This window comes from Pogoniulus pusillus, chromosome 1, assembly GCF_015220805.1.
Source record: "Pogoniulus pusillus isolate bPogPus1 chromosome 1, bPogPus1.pri, whole genome shotgun sequence".
Taxonomy (NCBI): domain Eukaryota; kingdom Metazoa; phylum Chordata; class Aves; order Piciformes; family Lybiidae; genus Pogoniulus; species Pogoniulus pusillus.
In genome coordinates, this window is record NC_087264.1 from 26,168,543 (window position 1) to 26,192,177 (window position 23,635).

General features: G+C 39.8%; 1 protein-coding gene and 1 non-coding gene across 2 annotated transcripts in view; both read left to right on the top strand.

Annotated features, from left to right (window-relative positions):
- CKAP5 (cytoskeleton associated protein 5) overlaps positions 1–23,635 on the top strand; it is a 56,805-nt gene that overhangs the window by 24,270 nt on the left and 8,900 nt on the right. Inside the window, exons 15-36 of the mRNA XM_064145189.1 lie at positions 1,113–1,223; positions 2,191–2,283; positions 3,405–3,590; positions 4,060–4,154; positions 5,516–5,573; positions 5,657–5,782; positions 6,137–6,273; positions 6,431–6,605; positions 7,495–7,608; positions 10,767–10,895; positions 11,532–11,726; positions 12,281–12,416; positions 13,138–13,226; positions 14,431–14,556; positions 15,241–15,390; positions 15,741–15,944; positions 17,192–17,327; positions 18,745–18,938; positions 20,432–20,604; positions 21,681–21,854; positions 22,269–22,389; positions 23,065–23,244. Coding sequence (XP_064001259.1) covers positions 1,113–1,223; positions 2,191–2,283; positions 3,405–3,590; positions 4,060–4,154; positions 5,516–5,573; positions 5,657–5,782; positions 6,137–6,273; positions 6,431–6,605; positions 7,495–7,608; positions 10,767–10,895; positions 11,532–11,726; positions 12,281–12,416; positions 13,138–13,226; positions 14,431–14,556; positions 15,241–15,390; positions 15,741–15,944; positions 17,192–17,327; positions 18,745–18,938; positions 20,432–20,604; positions 21,681–21,854; positions 22,269–22,389; positions 23,065–23,244 — 3,102 coding nt within the window. The remainder of the gene's footprint in view (positions 1–1,112; positions 1,224–2,190; positions 2,284–3,404; positions 3,591–4,059; positions 4,155–5,515; positions 5,574–5,656; positions 5,783–6,136; positions 6,274–6,430; positions 6,606–7,494; positions 7,609–10,766; positions 10,896–11,531; positions 11,727–12,280; positions 12,417–13,137; positions 13,227–14,430; positions 14,557–15,240; positions 15,391–15,740; positions 15,945–17,191; positions 17,328–18,744; positions 18,939–20,431; positions 20,605–21,680; positions 21,855–22,268; positions 22,390–23,064; positions 23,245–23,635) is intronic.
- LOC135181130 (small nucleolar RNA SNORD67) lies at positions 22,439–22,549 on the top strand. Its single transcript, XR_010304750.1, has one exon. It is a non-coding gene; the product is annotated as a small nucleolar RNA SNORD67 (small nucleolar RNA).

Below are 23,635 nucleotides of genomic sequence, written 5' to 3' on the forward strand. Positions count from 1 at the left end.
TTTGTTTAGCCAGCTCTCAGTGCTGCAGGATTTTTTTACTGAATCTAGGATATTTTGTGGAGGATTGGGCTTGTTTTATGACGGCTTAGGTTTGCTTTTGGAAGGGCCCAGAATTGGGTTGTGGGTTTGGGAGTGGGTTTTTTGTGTGTGTGTGTTGTTTGGTTGGTTTATTTTATTTTGGTTGGTTGGGGTTTCTGTTTGTTTTGTTGTTGTTGTTAGTACAAGGGAAAGCAATATGTTTAAGGTCAATTCATGATTGGTGAAATGGATCTCTGATATATTGGTGGTAAATACAACTATTCTTCTGGCCATTGTTGGTACCAGGCCATATAAGACAATAAACTCTTCTAAGATGAGGTACATTATATCAAACTAATGCAAGTTTATTCCATGCTGTTAACAGTAATTTGCAGAATTCAGTCCATGGGAAGTGTGTGTTATTTGAGCATCCGTTTGTCTTCTTGGTGAGGGGACCCAGGAAAAGTAGGCTGGTTTTAGGTCCAAGAGTAACAAAAAGTTACTAAAGCTTTGTTAGATATATCTTCACAGCTTTTGTGTTGCTTAGAATGAATGTTTTCCATTGGGCAACCTGTTTCTATTGCTGGTTAAACAATGGTAGATGAGTAGACATTCTGAAGGTGCTGAAGACATCAGTGAAACAGGAAGCTTTTATAATTTTTCATAAACTTAATCATTCTTCATTTTGCTAAAAAGTATGCAGAGGATGCTTTCTCCCATCCGTCCTCATCAACCATTCGTTTGCTGTGAATGTCTTTCTCCAACTTCATACAAAGTTACCTTGTAAAGTTTAGGTTGCCTCTGCTTAATTCTGTGAGTGAGTAGCGGCAACTCAAGATTGTTTCTGTCTGCGCAACTCGTACTTTCAACAATGGCTTTTCTGTGTTGCAGTGCAGTTTAGCAGCTTCCTAAATTCATAAAGCCCATAAACCATAGTCCATGTGAAGTCTCTCAAACTACAGTAGAAAGCTTTCCATATTTTTGAGATGGACTGCAGTTCAAGGGTCATTCCATTATGTTACTTGTCCTTAAGGTTGCTGCTCCCCTCCAAAGGGATACAGTAGGGCATTAACCTTGTTCTGATCTTTCTGCAGATAGAAGTATGTGAAGAAAAGGCTGCTGCTGTCCTTCCAGCTTCTTGTATCCAGCAGCTGGACAGTGGTAACTGGAAAGAGAGGCTTGCTTGCATGGAGGAGTTTCAGAAGGTGAGTTTGTAGCGGTTGAGGAGAGGCGGGTAGGGAAAGGCAAAGTGTACCAGTGGTTAGTGGTACATCAGCATTTCAGAGGGATTGAACAATAATTGCAGAGGCTAGTGGTTTGTATGACTTAAATTGCCTCTTAGTCTTTAACAATAGTGGAATAAGTCTTAGTTCAATGTAGACGGATGTGATTTTGTCAGAAATACTGACATGTAGATTGAGAATACATAGAAAGGTTGCTGCGAAACACTGTAGTAATTCTAAAACTTAGTCTCAAAAAATGTCTAGGTTTAAAGTTTTTCAGTGTCTGGGCAGATGCAGTTGCAAGTAAATCCTTGCCAATTGCATGTTAGGCAACAGTTGACTATAATACTCAAAGTTCATTTGGCAAATAGTTGATGTTTGATGCATTACACAATACTAGCAGTCATCACAGCTGGTGGCAAATGCTTCAGGTAGCCACAAAGTAAAAACATCATGTATAACTCAAAAGAAAATATTGGCTTTCTTGCCATGGCATTTGTCATAGAACCTGAAAGAGCTGGCAATCAAAAATATTTGTAGATGTACAAGTATTTTGTGCTGCTATACCATTACATCTGTAACTGAGTTGTAATGTTTTGGTGATAAAAGATGACTAACTCAAATTATGACATAATGTCTGCCTGCATTGAAATGCTGCTACAGAAGCCAGCTTTACTCAAGGTGTTACAGTTTTAGCCAAACAAGTAAGACTAATGACAAGCGAAAACTATAATTTAGTGTTACATTCAGACTTCATCTCTGCTCAGTGCTTGTAAAATGGTCTCCTTGTAGAATTAGGTCTTGTAAGGATCTTCAGGGGAAATTCTTATACTAAGATTTTCTGCAAGTTAGTTAAATATTAAGAAAACATTTACAGGATAGCTGACCTGACTTCTGTTCACTTTGAATTTTGTCACTTGCAATCCACTGACTACTGTTTATCTTTTAGGCTGTTGAGCTTATGGAGAGAAGTGAAATGCCTTGCCAAGCTCTAGTAAGAATGCTTGCCAAGAAACCTGGTTGGAAAGAGACTAATTTTCAGGTAGTGCATTACTTTTCAGTTCCTAGCAGACCATTTTTCTTAGTTGGAAGCACAGCTTACATTAAAAAGGCCTTAGGTGAATATGTTATGCTGTGACTTGCTCTTAGAGGTCTATTCCAACCAGAAAAACTCTGTATATTGACAATACCTAGCACCATGACCTATGACTACAGTTGTATCTGTAGTCAATATAAACTCTGAAATCAGGTTTCCTTTCTGCTGGGAGTTGAGACTTGGAGACATATGAAGATATCTGCGTGTGTGTATATGTGTGTGCAGCTATATGTGTGTGTGTAAGTTCTAAAAGGTGGAGCAGATGATCATAGAATCAGCCAGATTGGAAGAGACCTCGAAGATCATCCAGTCCAACCTATCAACTATGATCCTTAGAGTCTCTTCCAACCTGGCATTCTGTGATAGATAACAACTGCCCAGCATTGTTAATTGTGTATGTATGTGTGCCTTTATATTTAAAGTGTTTGTGTTTATAGTTGTAGCAGTGTTTATAATTGTTAGTGGTCTTTTACTGCTTAAAAGGGGCCTACAAGAAGGCTGCAATGTGGGAAATGGGAACTTGTTAGCAAGGACTTGCAGCAATGGGACAAGGAGACAATGGCTTTAAGCTGGAATAGGGCAGATTTGGACTGTCTATTAGGAAGAAATTCTTTACAGTGAGGGTGGTAAGACGCTGAAACAGGTTGCCCAGGCAGGTTGTGGATATCCCCTCCCTCGCAGTGTGCCAGGTTGGATGAGGCCTTGAGCAACCTGGTCTAGCGAAAGGTATCCCTGCCCATGGCATGGGGGTTGGAACTGGGTGATCTTTTATGTCCTTTTCAACCCAAACCATTCTATGATAATCACACAAAACCATTGTGCATAATCTCACAAATGTGGATGTATGTAGAATACATGTTTGTGTACACACCCATTGTGTTCATGTAAACACACCTCAGTATTCAAGTGCATGTGTTTGTGTGTGTATATACATGCATTTACATAAATGTGTTTATCCACAAATATGTGTATTTATTGCTATATGAAATCTATAAATAGATAGAATTTTTGAAAATCTAAAGTAGATGAAGACTTAAGTAACTTCTTTGCTGTTATGAATATTGCAGGTGATGCAGTTGAAACTGCATATAGTTGCATTGATTGCACAGAAAGGAAACTTCTCCAAAACTTCAGCACAAGTTGTGCTGGATGGACTTGTAGACAAGGTTGGCGATGTAAAATGTGGGAATAATGCAAAAGAGGCCATGACAGCAATAGCAGAGGCATGTCAGTTGCCATGGACTGCTGAGCAGGTGAGTGAGCAGTAAAGGTGTTCTTCCAGTCAAAAAATTCAGCAGCATTATGTGGGGTGTTCTTTCAGTATGAGAAGTAAATGCTCTTTTTTTTTTTAACTCAGTTTCTTGGAAGTGACTTATTTGCTTTCAAGATAGTTTCTAAGGTAGAAGTTAAATGCAAGTTCCTTCAAAATAGGAAATCATGGGTAGTAAATCAGTACTTTGAAATACTACCAAAGCAGGTGCACATCCTTAGTAAAGGCATTTCTTGCTGCCTTAAAGTACTTCAGTTCTTTGGTACTTCTTTTCACTTGCAGGTGTAGTCTGCTTCAGTGACACCCCAAGTTTTTCCTTGTGTTATCCCAAATGTTTCTGTTTCATTGCAGTGCCCTGTGGCTTTTTTGCAGGTGTGCTCACTCCTTCATTTACAGTGCTTTGTCTCCTGGTTTGCCAGTTAAAATTTACACTTAACTCTCTTCTGTTCTAGGTTGTGGCTATGGCTTTCTCGCAAAAGAATCCTAAAAACCAATCAGAAACTTTGAACTGGCTTTCAAATGCAATTAAAGAGTTTGGCTTTTCTGGGTATGTCTTTGAACTACATTACTGAAACTTGAATGAAAATGTTTCTAATCCAGGATTAAGAGTGTTTTCTATCAGAATGGTCTAAAGACACTGGCTGCAAGTGCATCTGAACTCTTATTTCTTAAACTGATGCTAGCACTGGCAGATACTCTTCTAGCTCTAAATGTGAATGAAAGTGTCTGACATCACTAATGCTTTATTCATCACTCAAACCTTTCTGAGGGGCATTTTTCTTAAGCTTTGTATACTGTCGGAGTGGGCTGGGTGAGGACCTGTGGCATTTAGTGCATGCCTGTTGTTGCTGTTCTCCTCGGCTACATCTGCAGCCAGGTGGATCACTATAGTTCAATAAACCCAAATCTGACAGCCTGTAGGACAATACCTATCCAGCATTCTTACTGCTCTGCTTGGCAAAGTTTTTGTGGGTCATAACAGGGTGGAGTTTTAGCCAACCAAATAGCCACTATTCCCTATAATGCTGTGAGGGGAAGAAATCAGTTCTTCATGGTATTCAGGGATAGCCTCCTATAATTTTTAATCACCAGTCTTTTAACTGAGTGTGGTCAAACACATGTTCTCAGAAGTAAACTTTATTACAAAATTTCTAAGTAGTGAGGACTTGAAATATTAATTTGACTACTTGGGCAGTTACTATGTCTGTTCAAGTTGTTTTGCAGCTCTTAAATGGGTAGTAACACTATTGAAGTCTGGAAGGGAAACTCTTATTCAGTAAATTCCCCAAAATGTTCATATTTCCAGCATTATAATCTACAAATAAGTATGATACTACTTACTAACAGTGTTTGAGGCTCCACAAAGCAAACTTCTGTGATTGCTTCTTTCATTTTCTTTTGAATTCAGGGGTGCTATACTCAGTGTTCTAAACCTCCTTTTGTTTTTCTTGTGATTTTTTTTTTTTTTTAAATCTGCTGTTTTCTGGGAGATTCTGAGACAGACTAACAAAAGGAGGGGGTGGCGGGGAAAAAGCTTTGCCTTTAAGTAGCCGTATTTTAGGTGCCTAAATTTGTTTTAGACACATCCCTCAATTTCAGGCCTGGCAATGATATGGATGAAACTTCCTATCTGTAATAATTTGTATGAAAGGCTGCTGTTTTTTTATGCTTACTGTATTGATTTTAGTAGCCCATTCCCCTAATCCATCTCCCACAGTCCTTATTTAAATAGATGTCTACTGTACCTGTGATGTTATTTCTAAAGTGCAGATAGCTTCTGCTTCTAAGTTAGTTGTATGAAACTGTCCTCAGAACATTTTTCTTTCTTTAGCCAGTTGTGACAATTTTATTTCACATTGGTGCTTCCTGTGTTGCATTTTACTTAGGGAGCATATCTTTTTCTTACAGGCTAAATGTCAAAGCTTTCATCAGTAATGTGAAGACAGCTCTTGCTGCAACTAATCCAGTGAGTAAACTTTGGAATTTTAACCCTAATTTATTATCAATCCTTGATTTGAAGACTGAGTGGTTTTATCCTCTTTCTGGCAGGCTGTAAGGACTTCTGCCATTACCTTGTTGGGAGTCATGTATCTTTATGTGGGCCCTCCTTTGCGAATGTTTTTTGAGGATGAGAAACCAGCCCTTCTCTCCCAGATAGATGCAGAATTTGAAAAGGTATGAAGTGTAGTGCTCTTACTACGAAGCATTAGAACTACTTGGAAACTTCAGTAGCTGAAAGCTGTAGTAATGCTGTGGTCTGCCCTGTGGTTGTGAAAGTGATCAATTCTTTTGTTTTTAAGACTACTCACTAAAGCAGCTGCAAACTTACCATGTCTAGCTGTGTCGGTAATCACTAATGGTGAATTCTAAAAGTTTTGGTGGGTTTTTTTTTTTGAACAGCGTGGTGTTTTAGAAATCTTCCACCCTGAAACAGCACTTTTCTATCGTGGAAGTATGTTTGTTTCTGTTGTCAAATGAAAAACTGTAAAATAGCTGATGTTGTGTGTGTGTGTGTTGTGTTCCTTGCAGATGCAAGGGCAGACAGCACCAGTCCCGACTCGTGGCATTTCCAGGCACAGTGCAGCAGTTGGGGATGATGGCGAGGAAGAGGAACAGGAAGATGTTGGGAGTGATGTTGTGGATCTCTTGCCAAGAACAGATATTGGGTAGGTTTGGATTCAGTGACCTGGAAACATAATTTCACTGCAGTTGTAAAATTTATCGACACTTCCTAAGCAGCGTGTGGTGTTGAAACGCTCAAATACTAAAGACAGAGAACTAAGATAATGAGCTTTTTAACTGGTTTTTTTTTATGTCTTGCAGTGATAAGATCACAGCTGAACTAGTGTCTAAGATTGGGGACAAAAACTGGAAGATCAGAAAGGAAGGTTTAGATGAGGTGACAAACATAATAAACGATGCTAAGTTCATAGAACCAAACATAGGAGAACTTCCAGCTGCTTTGAAGAGTCGTCTCAACGACTCTAACAAAATCTTGGTAAGTTCTTCAAAATTCTGTTTCAGCTGTTCCCAGCATAGAACTTCAGACAAACTACTTAATGATTTCTGAACCTTGCATATTGCTGAGTCTGTTACAATGTCATGAAATCAACAGCTGGGGAACTGTGAACTGTGAAATTCTAAGTTGTGTTTGACTGTTTCTAAAAAACATTTGCCTTTGTTTTGTATTTAAGAGGAACAAAAAAGGAAGGTACATGAGGTACATGGTTTGAGGTGGTTTTGCCATGGAGAATCACTCCAGGGCTTTAGGTTTCTTGATGCACCATTCTCAATGTGATAGGACAAAGGAGATTCTGACAATGAGGGTGGTGAAACAGGTTGGCTGGAGTGGCAGTGGAGGTCCCGTCCCTGGCAACATGCAAGATCAAGCTTGATGGGACTCTGAGCAACCTGATGTGGTTGGAGATATCCCTGCTTACTGCAGTGATATTGGACAAGTTACCTTTCAAGAGTCTCTTCCAATCTAAACCATTCTATAATTCAAAAAAGGGAAAATCTACCTCTACTCTCAATGTACTGTAAAAAAGAAAAGAAAAACAACAAACAAACAAAACCTCAAAACCAACAAAGCCCCCCAACAAAACAAAGGAAAAACCCACCACAATAAACAAAGTTTAAATCATTGCTCTGATAGTGACAGAATTGAAATGTTCTTTGTTTGAAAATATTTTTAGTTTAACTATAATTTACTTGAAATGTAGAAATAATTCTTATTTAAGTGATGAATGTGAAGTGTGGAGTAGAGTTCTGAGCAGGCATTCTAAAGTAGAAGTCTAGGTGTACATCAGTGTTATTTTCCTCCATGTGGCAGTTTGGCACACATGGTGCATCAGTATTTTAACGAAAGCCTTTTTGTTAATGCCCAGGTGCAGCAAACACTGAGCATTCTTCAGCAGCTGGCAACAGCAATGGGCCCCAATATCAAACAGCATGTGAAGAATTTGGGCATTCCTGTCATTACAGTCCTAGGAGACAGTAAGGTAAGACACTCATCAAGATCTTTCTGTTTCACTGCTAACTCTGTGCCTGAAAATTGCTGTTGGGACTTGTTTTTGAGAAGCAAATGCTAGCTAAGACTTCTTTGGAAGCTTACAGATTATGTTCTGTTCTTTTATAACTTCCTGTCTAAATAAAACTAATTATCCAAATATCAATGTGTGCCTGAATATTCCATCTTAGATGTATTTTTATGTTTATAAAGAAATCCTGTTAGTATTATAGTTCAACTTTTATATGAAGTATGGTGACTGTATTCTTACCTCTACTGCTGGAAACACCTTATTGTACACACTCATCAGAATTGCTTGATAGAGTTACCTGTAGAACTCTTTGTTCTCCTAGCTTAGTATGGATTCCAGAATACTATTGACTTTGTATTACTGTGGAGACCTTTGAACTGTAGGTAGAAACAGGACACTCAGAATTGCCACTGAAGCCTTTTATGCTGATATTGAGCTTGTCGGGATGCTCTATCAAAAATGAAAGCTATGGTCACAGGAAAGAGACATTTGAAGCAATTGGCCTAGGAGGCTTGGGAAGATGCAAGTAGTTCCATGCCTCTAGGACACTTCATGAAGGGGCAGGTCATTCCATAGAAATTTGGACTTCTGTGTTGGGGTTGCTTCACTGGCAAATAAAGGAAGAGCAGCTGATGACATCTACTTGTGCAGAGCATTTGATGCTGCCCTGCATGGCAGCCTCATCTCTAAATCTGGAACATGGATTTTACAGATAGACCACTCACTTGATGAGTAATTGGCTGGATGGTTTCTGTCTAAGACTTGCAGTCAACAGCTCAGTGTCCAAGTGGAGGCCAGTTCATCAGGATGCTGTGTCAAAACTAGTGGTATTTAAAATCTTTGTTGCTGACATAGACAGTAGGATCAAGTTCATCAGCAAGTTTGCTGATGGTGCCAAGCTGTGTAGTGCAATTGACACACTGGAGGGAAGAGGCTGTCCCAGAGGGTCCTTGACAGGGTTAAGAGGTGGACCCATGCCATCCTGATGAAGTTCAACAAGGCAAAGTATGAGGTCCTGTGCTTGGGTCAGGGCAATCCCAAGCACAAATACAGACTGGATGATGAGTGGATTGAGAGCTATGTGTAGAGAGCAACTTGGGGATGTTGGTGGATGAAAAACTCATGTGAGCCATCGATGTGTGCTTGCAGCCCAGAAAGCTGACTGTATCCTGAATGCATCAAAAGCAGTGTGGCTAGCAAAGGATATGGTTCTGCCCTCTACTCCACTTTCTGTTGTGTTAACCTCTGGAATATCCTATGTAAGAAAGACATGGACCTCCTTGAGTGAAGATGATCAAGTGCCTGGAACGTCACCTTTGTAAGGGCAGGATTAGAGAGTTGGGATTGTTCAGCCTGGAGAAGAGAAGGCTTCAGAGAGACCTTATAGCAACATTCCTGTACTTAAAGGGGTCCTGCAGGAAAGATGAGGAGGGACTTGATTAGAGAATGCAGCGATAGGGTGTGTGAGATAATTGTTTCAAACTGGAAGAAGCTAGATTTAGGTTAGATACTAGGAAAGAATTGTTTACCATGATGACACCAGAACAGACTGCCCAGAGAAAGCTGTAGATGCCCCCTCTCTGGAAAGTGTTCAAGTCCAGATTGGATGGGGCTTTGAGCAAACTGTCCTGCTCTGAGGTGTCCTGTTATGCAGTCAGAACTAGATGGTCTGTAAGTTCCTATGATATTGTGAAGTCACGGGTTATCTTCAGAGGTGGCGGGCTTCAGGTTTGCCTACTCCGTGTTAGTAGGAAGAAGAACAGAAACTGGATCTACCATCATCCCAAGAAATTAAATAATCAGGACTAGTCCTGGGGATAGATAAAACCTCTTAGTTCACTTTTTTTCATGAAGAGTCTTGCAGAACTGTGATTTTTTACATGATTAAGCTACATTGTTCTTTTATTCATCAATTATCTTAAGGAAACAGCAGGCTCCCTTCAGTTGCAAGTAGACTGTTTAAGTGTAAGAACAACTGTGGTTAGTTTGGACTGTTACTGTAATCCATAGTACTAGTGTTACTTGCAAGCACCATCATGCTGGCAGAGGATTATATACTCAGGCATTGCTGTAGTAGTAACTTGGATTGATCTGCTGTAAGATGTACCCAGTTTATCCAGTTGTTCAAGTTCTTGAAGATGAGGAGGAGCCTTTGGGGGCCCTACTTTGACATGTCAATAGTTGGCCCACTGAACAGTTGAGGAGACCAAACACAACGTAGCTTGAGCAAAGAAAAGTTAAGTTTGGCTGAGGGAACCAAGGCCTCATTAAGAAGGCTGGTGAGCATCTACTTACCTGCAGCAGATGACTTGGTTCTTTTCTGCAGTGAGATTAAAGGTGGGACAAGTTATTTGCAAGGATTATCACTTGTTTAGATACATACCTGGATGTTACTTCTGTGTTTAAAAAGGATTCACACTAGAGCTAAACGAGTCTCTTACACCATCAGCTTGCCTGAGAAATTCAGGCTAAAGGAGAGTGATGTGTGGAGGTATATCTATACTGGTAACATTTTAAAGAACCATAGTTGTCAAGTATATGTCTCATAACTCCATATAGCTTCTTCAAAAAAGGCTGCTCTGAATTTTGGCTGGGAAAAGCCACTGAAGATGGCAACTGGTAGGAATTAGAAGGCTTCCCAGTTCCTAGTTTAACTTCTGCTTGTGTGTGCCCTAAATAATAGTGCCCTAGTAACGGTCTCCATAACCTACTTGCCTTGATTTATGTGTGTGCCAAGTCTATTTTGAGCCTTACAGAAATCATTGACCTTATTCTGTAGCTTGTTTAAGAGTTGGGAGACTCCCAAAATTCTTGTCAATGAGTGAGATAGCAGGTGTAAAGTGCTTTTAAATATATCCTTTGTCATTCTTTATTAAACTTTTCTTTCCCCACTGATGGAAGAAAAGTATAGTATTTGATTTGGTAATTTCTGCAGCTGATGAAAATCTCTGAATTCTTCTGAATCTTGCAATTCTTAAGTAGTGAATGAAAAAAAAATTTTGAAGCCTGTAACATAGAACCTTTCCCTTTTGTGGGAAGGGTGAATCTATTACCTATTCTGTTGTAATCTTCTGATCCCTCTTGAGAATCATTCATCTTAAATTTTGTTCTTGCTGCAGAATAATGTTCGTGCTGCTGCACTGGCAACTGTGAATGCCTGGGTTGAACAAACTGGCATGAAAGAGTGGTTGGAAGGAGAGGACTTGTCAGAGGAGCTCAAAAAGGAAAATCCCTTTTTAAGGCAAGAGGTAGGCATCTGTTAAATACACTTTTCCTTATGTGTGTCTAATCAAAATAACCTTAATTGCTATGGATTTATGTTTATCAATGTAGAATGAAATGAAAAAATGCTGTCATTGTGTGAGTAAACAAGTAGCTGTGTCCTCATAGCGACATTAAATTGTTAAACCTCAGAAGGCTGATAATGAGCTTTCTTCCTGCTTGTAGTTATTCAGATTTCAGTGCCTCCAGAGTGAAATGTCTGTCTCTTTTGGTCAGAGCTAGAGTATTTCCTCTCAGATTAACCAAACGTTAACAAAGACAAAAGATGAAGTGAAGGTGTTAATATATTTGAGGCCAACTAAAGTGCAGCTGAATTTCTGATGTTTCTTCCAAGAGGAAGAGAAATGACCTGGTCAGCCTTAAGAGACCAGACTCCCAAGTTTTAAGATAGATGCATATTAACATACTGTATTTAATTTTAATTTTTTATAAGTACCAACCTGAAAGTTGATGTTGGTTATGAATATCTTTGTTCATGAAGGCTGGAGTGGATTTTTTTCCTACTTACATAGAAGCATACAAATGAACTATTCAGGCTTTTGTGGCCTTGATGACACTGTGAATGCTTATTGAAGAAAGTTCATTTTAAACCTTTATTTCAGCTTCTTGGTTGGTTGGCTGAGAAGTTACCTGTCCTCCGTTCTGTTCCTTCTGACCTCATCTTGTGTGTGCCTCACCTCTACTCCTGCCTTGAAGATCGAAATGGGGATGTGCGTAAGAAGGCCCAGGATGCTCTGCCATTCTTTATGATGCATCTTGGCTTTGAGAAGATGGCAAAAGCCACCAGCAGGCTGAAGGTATTGCAATCACTAGGATTAGATAATGTGACCTTGAGCAAGTAGATAGTAACAAGTTACATTGACAGTCTCGTGATATGCTGTCTTGGGTCATGTAAGCTTGGCTGCGCTCAATATTTTCAGGGAGGCTGAAAGTAGTGTTGGAAGGCTGTGAGTTAGAGCTTGGACAGGAGGAAAGCCACCTGTAGATAGCTTTCATCCCACTTCCTGTCCAGCTGTATGCCTTGAACACATACTTAAAGATGAATTCTAGAGATTTGGTGTATCTTAGGGGACCCTTGGGTGCTGAGTCACTGTTGGGGCACTCCATTAGTGGCATAGGACTGCTCAACTAGAACAGATGGCTGGTTCATGTGTTTCCCACAGTTTTGCAGGAGAAATGTGGAACAGAAATACCTTGAAAACATTAATAATGTAAGAAAAACATTATGGAAGATACTAAACAGAGAATAGCTTGTTTCAAACTACTGTAGCTCTGTTGTCTGTAGCATGTATTGGAAATTACTACCACTAATCTTTCAAAATTTGCCACTTTTTTTTTCTCCCTTTTCTAGCCAACTTCCAAAGACCAAGTACTGGCCATGCTGGAGAAAGCTAAAGCTAACATGCCAGCCAAACCAGCACCTCCTGCTAAAGCATCATCCAGAGGGGTAGGAGGAGCAGCTGCAGCCAAATTCCAATCTGCATCAGGTAAACCTCTCTTAAATTCTGGGAAGTGGCTGAGAAGAGACTGAGTTTTGAAGCTTTTTAACATGCCAGAGGAACAAACATACTTAGCAGGAGGAGAGAAATTCAACATAGTTAGGGTTACAAACACTTTTCTCTGGAGTTCCAGTCTTGCTTGCAGCTAAGTCAGCATTCAATGTAAGAGTTTTTCCTTTCCACACAGCCGTGTATCTGTGACTCTTTGAAAGTATCTGCTTGGTATTGAAGTTTTGCTTATGCTAATCTGTTTTTAGCATAGTTTTTTAAGTGTTTTCACGTTTTTTGGTAATCTAGACTATTTCCTCAGTGTAGTTCACCATGGGGCTGCCAAAAATGCTTGTGCTGACAGAGAAGAGAGGGTAATGTGAGACAAATAAGTTGAAGAATCACGCCTGCTTAATCTATTTGGGGCCAGTTTGTCTGCTCAAACTGAGTGCAATTGCAGCTCTAGACTTCAACTCGATATGTGTGTGTGTGTGTGCATTTTTAATTGTTTTGATAATGCAAATTTGCTAGAATATTGTATTTATTTAGGAAAACCTTGTATGCTAACATGGAGTTTAAGGAACTTCATTTAAAGGTCAAAAATCTTTGTGACAAGTATGTCATATCCATAAAGAATTGTTCTTCTGTTGTAAGAACGGGAAACTGTGTTGACTTAAAATGGACTTCTTGTTAGTTTGAAATGGATCCTTTGTTTCTCCAGCACTTGCCGAAGATTCGGGGTTGAATACCTTGGAATCAAGGCCTGATCCCAAAAAAGCCAAAGCAGGAGGAGGCACCTCTAAAGCTAAGGTATTTTGATGTCATTTTATAAAATATGAGTCTTATGAAGTTAAAAGTTGTGGTTTATTAATGTGTGGTTTATTGATGTGACTACAAGTGGAAGAGTACAGCCCTTGCTAGGGATTGCTTTTAATGAGAATCTTTGTGGTTGTCTGAGTTCTGAAATGAAAGTGTTTCCATTGACTTCATGGCTGCTTTTGTTATTACCTATTTAATTCTTAGTCTGTGTTGTCAAAAAAATCAGTCTTGCAAGCACACCAATGATCTACTGTTGAGATTTCAATCTTATTATGTCAGTTCCAATATTGTAATTTGAATAGTAACTTAGAACCAACTTAGTGAAAGAAATTAATCTCTCTTTTGCAATATGAAAAGTAAAAGTCTTCTCAATTACATGTGCAAAAAGGGAAAGAAAATACTTAAATGACTGCATTTGAATTTGTGGTTATTTTTTTCTGTTTTGTGTTACTGGAAATTTTTTGCTATCAACTTCAAAATTATCTTATGTCTATTGCTGAAAAGAGAAGGAAAACAAGCAAGGAAACAAAGCCAAAACCAGCTTTGCCACAAATAGTCCTACAGTCCCTTGGCTTCCATTGTCTAAAGTAGCACTGTAATGAGAACATTTGATGTAGTCCAAGTTCATGGCAGTAATGAACTGAACGGACCTTGAGGCATGTTGTGCATTTGGCTAAGTAAATTATTCTGTCAAACCTCTGTTGCCAGAGTTCATGCTTTTGCTGGGAAGCAATGGAAGGTTTGGAGTGGTAACTCCTAGGAACCAATAGCTGTCTAACAACAAAGCCTTTTCTGTGGCTTATTTACAGCAGTCACATGTTAATAGCAGTGTGTCCAAGGGCCATACCAGCCTATCCAAAGCTAACACAAGCCTCAGCAAAGGCAATACCAGTCTGACAAAGAGCAAATCTTTCAAACAGGTACCATGCTGGGATGTAGGGATGTGTGTGGGTGACTAGCACACTGTGTGAGAGTCATGTGTCTTTTCACAGGATTTTACTGTGCATGCTGTCATGGGTATTGCTTCCACACACTTCTAAAACACTCTAATCAACATTACTCTTCTAGCTTCTCTCTGGCTCTTGTACACATAAGCAGCATGAACCCAGCTGGTGCCTAATGCTTGCAATTGCTGGGACTGAGGCATATGTTTATACCTTGTGCTGCCTGTTAATACCTGGATTTTTTTTTTCAGGGCATACAGGGGAAGAAAGTGCTAAGCAAGCCTAATTTGAAGGAAGATGATGATAAATCAGGTCCTATTTTTATCATAGTCCCAAATGGGAAAGAGCAGAGAATGAAAGATGAGAAAGGCCTGAAGGTGAGCAAAATCTAAATGTATTCACGAGTTTTGAAGTAGTGTCATTTTTAAGACACTATTTTGGGTTTTAATTTAGAATTAAATATGCTGTGGCATGAAATTGCTTCGTCCCTTAAACTGATAATGTAGTTCATCTGTGGACTTTCACAGGCCAATATCTGGTTTACTGTGGCATTTCTCTTCTGATTTCCAAATCTTGTGCATATATTCACTCTCTCATAAAAGCCGAAGGCCTTTTCACACCTTCCAAGAGAGGATCTTTTGTTGTGAAGCATCATCAAGTATTCATCTGAAGATATTTGGCTACTTTCAGAGTCATAAGATGCATTGTAAATACTTTAATATGCTCACTTTGGACCACTCTCTCTTAGCAAGCTTTTGTAGGGGAATTCTTACTTGAAACATACATATTATTTGTTACTTGCTAGTAAATAGGCCTAAAAACAACCTCGTCTAATTGAGAATAGTTAAGGTAATGACTTAAAGATAACTGCTGTACATGAAGACTTTTTTTGTGTAAGGCAAGGTGATCAAACATACCAATTTTTTTTGTCCATTTCTTCTTCATGATGCAAAGATTCTGAAAACAGATTCTGAAGCAGAAGTAAAAGGGATGCATTTTGAAGGTTCTTTCAGGAAGAAAAGATAATACTTGCACTGAGTTCCAAATGCTGCTTTTTACAGGTGTTAAAGTGGAATTTCACTACTCCCCGTGATGAATACATTGAGCAGCTCAAAACTCAAATGTCCAGCTGTGTGGCCAAATGGCTCCAGGATGAGATGTTTCATGCAGACTTCCAGCACCATAACAAAGCACTGGCTGTTATGATTGAGGTGAGTTTTAAATCTGTGGTAGTAGGTGATGTATAGAATTTTTCTCACCTGTGAAATATTTTGCTGGAATTAAAGTCAAATAGGTATTTTTGGGGGAAGCAGTAGGCATTACATAAAGTTGAAACTTTAAGATAGCATAATTTTCAGAGGAATTAAGAAGTTGTTATTAATATAATTTCTTGGGAGAAAGGAAAATGGATACTGTTTCAGCAAGCTGTGTAAGTTAAAAGACAATACTTAGGATTCTAAGAATCAGCCAATAAACCTCTACTTTCTTATAGGTGTAAATTTTCCTTAAAAACAATGTGTTTCATTTTGCACAACCTGATTTGTTCTTTTTATCCTTCAAGCATTTGGAGAGTGAAAAAGATGGGGTCATCAGCTGCCTGGATCTCATCTTAAAATGGCTTACTCTGCGATTCTTTGATACCAATACAAGCGTCTTGATGAAAGCACTTGAATACCTTAAATTGCTTTTCAATTTGCTGAACCAAGAGGAGTATCACCTTACTGAAAATGAAGCATCCTCTTTCATCCCCTATCTTATCCTAAAGGTATGGTTCACTGTTCAGAAACTAAACTTATTTTTCTAAGGAGTATAACAGGACACCATTGCACACTGTAGTGTGCTGACTGCAGATTGACTGTGGATGGAGTTAAATCCAGTTGGCAGCCAGTCACAAATGGTGTCCCCCAGAACTTGTTGAGAAGGTCAGTTTGATTTACTGTCTGTATCATGAAGGGATCATTTGTGCACCCTCAGTGCGTTTGTAGACCACAGCACTTCCACATCAAGTTGGGTGGAAATGTTGAGCTTCTTGAGAATAAGAAGGCTCTACAGAAGGACCTGGACAAACTGGATTGATGGACTGAGGTCAGTTGTATGTGGTTTGACAAGGCCAAGTGCTGAATCCTGTACTTGAGTCACAACAATCACATTCAGTGTTCCAGGCTTTGGGCAGAGTGACTGGAAAGCTGCTCAGCACAAAATAACTTGAAGTTGTTGGTTGACAGATGGCTAAACATCAGCCACCTTGTGCCCAGGAGGCCAAATAGGCCAGCCACATCCAGGTCTGTATCAGGAACAATGTGGCCAGCAGGATCAGGGAAGTGCTTGTCCCCCTGTACTTGGCACTGGTGAGGTCATATCTCAAATACTGTGTTCAGTTTTGGGCCTCCTGATGCAAGTATGTTGAGGTGTTGGACCATGTCCAAAGAAGGGCAGCAAAGATAGTGAAGGGTCTAGAACACAAGTCTTAGGAAGAGTATCTGAGGGAACTGGGCTTGTTTAGTCTGGAGAAAAGGAAGCTAAGGGGAGAGCTTACCAATTTCTACGACTGCTTGGAATAAAGTTGTAGCAAGGTGGGAATTGGTTTCTTCTGCCTAGTAACAAGTGAATAGGATGTGAGGAAACAGCCCCAAATTATACCAAAGGAAGTTTAGGTTGCATATTAGGAAAATGTCTCACTGAAGGGGTTGTCAAGCATTGCAACAGTCTGCCTAGGGAATTGGAGTCACCATCCCTGGACGTATTTCAAGGTGTGTAAGATGTAACACTTGGGGACATGGTTTAGTAATGAACTTGGCAGTGTTAACGCTTAGATGCAATGATCTTATGGATTTTTTCCAACCTAAATGATTCTGTTATTTCATCTTACATATTTGATTTTAAGAGCTGTTAACAGAATTTTTGTACTAAGGATAATTCTGTCTGTTCTAACATTGTTCAGCAAAATCAACAGTATCGTGAAACTGTTTGAAATATTCTGTATTTATTCCCCTGTTTCAACTTTTCCACTAGGTGGGAGAACCAAAAGATGTAATCCGCAGGGATGTGCGTGCCATTCTGAACAGGATGTGTTTCATCTATCCAGCCAGCAAGATGTTCACTTTTATCATGGAGGGGACAAAATCCAAAAACTCAAAACAGCGTGCAGGTAGGAAATGGCACTGTGATCTGGGAGATTGTGGAGTACTTGAAATTACCTCGTTTCGTGTTTTGGAAAACCCATTGTAATAACTGGATTATTGAGACCAGCATGGTGACCAAGTTTAAATTAGTGAAATGTAAGATTTACATATGTATGGCGTTTTATGAAAATGCTTTAAAGTGTTTCAAGAATGGATTTGTGAAGTATTTTGCTTAAAATCTTTTTTTTTCCAATGTCTTTGCCTGTCTTTAGAAAGTACAGTCTTTTGAATTGGTTTCAGCATTAATTGTGAGTCTCCCTTGAGCAATCATCTTGGTAAAAGAGTCCTAGGGAGAACAGTGACAATGTTATTGTCCAGGTGACTGACAGAATCAGTTGATGTGATGAAGACTTTGAAAAGAAATGTCTCTGCACTGTACAAGTGTCTTAACTTCATAGAAATTTTACGTGCTATGGTGCTTGCAGTTCAGTCAACTCCCTAGTCATCATGATACCTTATTCTACTATAACCAGAAAGTTTGATGATGTATTTGCTATAGTGTTGCAAGTCCACAACTGTCTAAACTACCAAGAGACCAGTGGCATCCTGGCCTGCATCAGGAATGGTGTGGTCAGCAGGAGCAGGGAGGTCATTCTGCCCCTGTACTCTGCACTGGTTAGACCTCACTTTGAGTACTGTGTTCAGTTCTGGGCCCCCCAGTTTAGGAATGACATTGAGATGCTTGAGCGTGTCCAGAGAAGAGCAACGAGGAGAGGCTGAGGGAGCTGGGATTGTTTAGCCTGGAGAAGAGGAGGCTCAGGGGTGACCTTATTGCTGTCTACAACTACCTGAAGGGTGGTTGTGGCCAGGAGGAGGTTGCTCTCTTCTCTCAGGTGGCCAGCGCCAGAATGAGAGGACACAGCCTCAGGCTGTGCCAGGGGAGATTTAGGCTTGAGGTGAGGAGAAAGTTCTTCCCTGAGAGAGTCATTGGACACTGGAATGGGCTGCCCAGGAAGGTGGTGGAGTCGCCATCCCTGGGGCTGTTCAAGGCAAGATTGGACGTGGCACTTGGTGCCATGGTCTAGCCTTGAGCTCTGTGGTAAAAGGTTGGACTTGATGATCTATGAGGTCTCTTCCAACCTTGTTGATACGGTGATACTGTGATACCTGGATGTGAAGTTAACTGTAACATGACACATATATGGTAATGGGTAATACTTGAAGATTGCAGGGATGGCTGGCAGCTTTTAAATGCTGTCTTTTTGAAGTAGCCTGAACTCCGCTGTTCATCCCGTAAATCACCCAAAATATCTGTCATTAAGATTGTGATTGATGTCTCTCTACAGTGAACACTGAAGTTGTGCAAGCAACACAGAAACTGGGAGGGCTTTCTTCTCAGCAGCTTTAAACTTGACTATGCATCTGTCATTTTCTTCCTTTTAGAATGCCTGGAAGAGCTTGGATGTTTGGTTGAATCGTATGGCATGAATGTATGCCAGCCAACTCCAGGGAAAGCCTTAAAAGAAATGGCAACTCATATTGGTGACAGGGACAACACTGTGCGCAATGCTGCACTCAACACCATTGTGACTGTCTATAATGTTCATGGTGACCAAGTGTTCAAGTTGATTGGAAATGTGAGTATAACTGCCAGTAAGTTGGTTTGGTGGTGGTGTTAAAAAACGAAAAAACACAACAAACTAAACTTTTGCAGGGTGTCAGTACTGTGTTGCTGGTGGTGTCAAGAGTGTTTTGTAACATGGAAAATAACTTGCTGAGTATAGACCCTCTAAAAGTTCAGTGAGTAATTCCTGAGTGTGGGACATAGAACCAGGGTGTTCATGAATGGAAATTTAAATTGGAACAAATGAACAAAACACTGACTTCCATGGCAATTAAATTGTACAGATTAACTAGGTGTTGGGACTCCAGGTACTCTGTTTGCCCCTTTTGTTGGGTTTTTTTGTGCTTTCTTCACCGACCATTTTTCAGTTAGGATGTGGGTAAATTTGGTGTGTTTGTTCTTAGTGCACCCAGAGCTTGAGGTTTGTGGATAGTACTGTGTTATTTTTGTATTTCTGCTGGTTTGTTCTCTGAAAATCACCTAGCCATGCCATCTAATGTGCAGTGATAGCTACAAGGTTGAAAAACTCAGTTTCCAATCTCCAGAAAGCTATTCCACTGTTGTCTACCGCGCATACAGATGGAAGTATACTGAAGTATAACAAAGATTAAGAGTTGTTAGACCATCTTTTCCTGTTCTGTTCTCTGAATCTGTGGTCTTGGTAATGTTTCTAACAGCACTTAAAATGACTGATATATGATAGATGTGTTAATACCTGTATGAGTTTTTTGCATTGTGTTGTATGCTGTAGTGCATGTGTATGCAAGATATTGGATGGATATTTTATGGAGTGTAATGATCAGGGAAGTAAATTCTCTTTCCATCTTTCTGAAATGTTGAAATGTAATGTGACTCTTAATTTCTCCGATAGCAATCTCCATGAGAATTAACACTGCATTTTCACCAGGGTTTTAGTCTTCTCATTTCAACAATTGTTCAGAGTGAAGTCTGCCTCCTCCTTAGTGTTGTGTAATGCATTTGCTTTTGGATTTTCAAAGTTGAGACCTGTTACTACCTGAACCCTTTAGCCCCTTGTAACCATAGATTTCTGAACTTCAGTATGTGGTCTGTCTTGTCCCAAAATATATGGCTTGCCAGGAGGGTTTCTAAATTGTAGGGATGCTGGACAGTATATTGCACAAAATTGTCACAGCTACATTTGTTCCAATGTAGTTACTGGTAGCCTTCAGTCTTGTAGGTAAGCAGATAAATATGCTTCTTCTCATCGCTTGAGTTGGGGTGGTCAGTTGGCTTACCTTGTGTTCAGTTCAAATTATGAGCACATTTAACAGGTGAGCTCAAATGTTAGAACTCTGTCTTCTGTGGTATGGCCTATCGTGATAAAGCATTGCCTAGGCTCCCACAGGCTTCCCACAGGAAGGTGGGTGGGGTTTTTTGTTTGATCTTTTTGCAGCAACAAGCAACAATTAAAAGTAGATTTGAATTCAAGATGACTGACTTCTAAACTCTGTACAACTCAAATTGAATGCAAGTGTTGTGTTGCAGCTTTCTGAAAAAGACATGAGCATGCTGGAGGAAAGAATAAAACGATCAGCCAAGAGACCATCTGCTGCTCCAGTGAGACAGGCAGAGGACAAACCTCAGCGTGTGCAAAACATCAACACCAATGCTAGCATGCTGCGGAAAGGACCAGCTGAGGACATGTCTTCCAAACTCAAGTATGTGGTGGTACATTATGGTCTGTGGCCTGCATAGTCTGTGTGCTAATATCATGTCTGGCGATGTTGTTTTAGTTCTCGTATCATCATCTTTGCATGTCATGAAAATTGGCCAAATAATGGAAAAAATGTCTGAAACTTTTTTTTGTCTTGTCTGTCTTGCAATCTTTCTAAATGGTCTTGTGCCTTTTTTCACTGCTTCTCCATGGACAGAATTATGTATCGCACTTACAGGATGTAAGTACTGCCCACTAACTCCTTGGTAGCAAGGCTCTTCTACCTTTCAATTTCTATCCTAGTCACCCCTTCTTGAGGGTGACAGGTTTACCATGGCCATTTTTAGGTTATTTATGAGTCTCTGACTAAAAGATGGAAACAAAAAATACATGTTTCTGCCAAGATGACTACAGATTAAACTGCAGGCACTCCCATGTTAAGCAGCTGTTGGAAATACTGGGAGAAGTTCCATTGTGTTACATTAGACTTGGTGTTGGATGCTTGTCTTAACTTCTTAGGACAGACATAGAGCATAGGACTGGATGAGAATGACTCCTAGAACTGGAGGCAACGGTACCAGAAACAAAAAGTTCATAGACTACTCCTTGCCACCCACTCATTATATTGGAATGAAAGTCCCTGTTGAGAGCTACGTATTAGAACATTTCCATCAAAAATCTAATAAGCAGCACAAGTCATCTGTGAAGCTGGGAGTTTTAGGTTCAGATGAGCTTGCAAAGTTGCATCCTCGCCATAATTTTTTTTTTACTGCTTTAAGTTGTGCTACTTCTTTCAAAGTGAACAAGTACATAGTTGTCACAGGTGCAGTGGCCTCATAGTGGGTTATAAGAGAAACTAGGAAGGCTTGTAACATGCAGTTGCTCATCTGACCTACAAAAGCACATTTTATCAATGGCTAGGGGAAAGGCAAAAGGGGTTCTTAGGGGTTTTGAATAACATCAACTTCAAAATGTGTTCTGTTTTATTATGAGAGCTCTAGGACTACCAGTGGATGCTAGTGCTGGCACTGTTACCTGTTGGTGTATGTGTAATAAACTCTTCTCTTCTGGTTTCTGTAGCCAAAACCGCAACATGGGCAATCACTCTGAGACAGCACATACAGTTCCACGGGAATTTCAGCTGGATCTTGATGAAATTGAAAACGATAATGGTACTGTCAGATGTGAGATGCCAGCACTTGTACAGCACAAACTAGATGACATCTTTGAGCCAGTCCTGATTCCTGAGCCTAAGTGAGTCCAGATTTAACTCCTAAGTGGAACCAGTAGGGCTACTTTAAAACCTGTTTTGAGAAGTTGAATTGACCATACTAGTTCCTATGTTCAGACTTGTTTACACAAGAAGGTAATGTTAGCTCCTTTGAAGACAGATGTCTGGAATCTGGGTAGCCATTACCTCTAATGAAAAATCTGAGTTCTGCTTGTCTGTTTGTATAGTAAAAGGATTTTGAGTTTGAAAATGCATTATCAGTGTCTTTACAAGTAGTGCAAAGGACGTGTTAAAAGAAGTGAATGCTTCCCTCTTTATTATCTGTGAAGAATTAAGTCCTTTACCCTTGTTTCTAAACAGTTACTGAAATATAATCATTCAGTGTAAGTAGAGCTCAGTCCAAGGAGTAATGCATCCTGTTTTCTTCGACCATTTAGAATCCGTTCTGTGTCCCCACATTTTGATGACATGCACAGTAACACAGCTTCTACTATCAACTTTGTAATTTCCCAAGTAGCCAGTGGTGATATCAGTGCGAGCATCCAGGCTCTGGCACAGGTAAGTAACTGAAAGTAGCAACTAATCAGACTCTACTAAACTATTTGTGTGCGAGGGTGATGAGTTGCACTCTGGTGGAGCAATCATGTCAGGTGACATGGACTCTGCTCAGAATCTCCCTGATGACAGAACTAAGTGCACAGGGGCCATCTGACTCGCTTTTGCAACAGAAACTCCACTGGGATGATGTAGAACAGACTCTTAATACAGAAGCCCTTCAAAAAACAAAATCTGAAAAAAGCATATCTCTCTTTTTATCAATTATCTGTGCTATAAGTTTGAAAAGGCCATTTAAGCCAGTGAGACTTCAAACTGTTCTTCTGCATGTACTCAGCAAAAGAATTGTCTTGCCTCATAGCACTTACATGTTTCTAGAATAGTTTTAACAACTTGGAAGTATTTAATCCTGACGATTTCATAAAATTATTAATTCCATATTCCATGATTAAGCATTTCATGTTTTTATTTGTATATAGGATAGGATTGCAGTTCTCCAAAAAATCAGAATTTGGTTGTATTGAGGTTAGAAGTCTGTGGCTGCTGATTTCAGGTGAAAGCTTAGAATTTGACAGTAAAGGTCAGGACAAGACCTTTCCTGAGGAAAAGTCTTTAAATTACAGTTACTTCACACTGTAGGCATTATGTTGACTTGAGTGTTTTGATCTTGCATCCTAGATTGATGAGGTTCTCAGACAGGAAGACAAAGCAGAAGCCATGTCTGGCCACATTGACCAGTTCCTAATAGCTACATTGATGCAGCTTCGGCTAATCTACAATACTCACATGGCGGATGAGAAGCTTGACAAAGATGAGATAGTCAAACTTTACAGCTGTATTATTGGGAGCATGATCTCGGTAAGGCTTTGATAGAGATGTTCAGGTGAAGAACAAATAATTCTCTGCAGAAATTGCAGGAGAATGGAGTGTCTGTGGTGTACCTCAGCTTACTATTGAGTCTGATTTATCGAAGTTTGTTACTAGTTGTCTTCTCACCAGTGCACTTTCTGAGAGGGAGTGAGAAATGAAAAATTGGGCAAGGGACGAAGGTCTGCTTGTTGCTTATGCAAAATACAGCCATTCTTAACTGTTTCATTAAGCTCTGTTTTATTACTTTTTACCTTTTAAGTGTTTAGTTGATGTCCTAACTATTTTCAGAAATCCCTCAGTAGAACTTTCTTCCTAGATGTGGTTTTATTGTTTCATGTTGGCAGAAGATGGGAGAATGTCACAGTGTAGTCTATAGAAA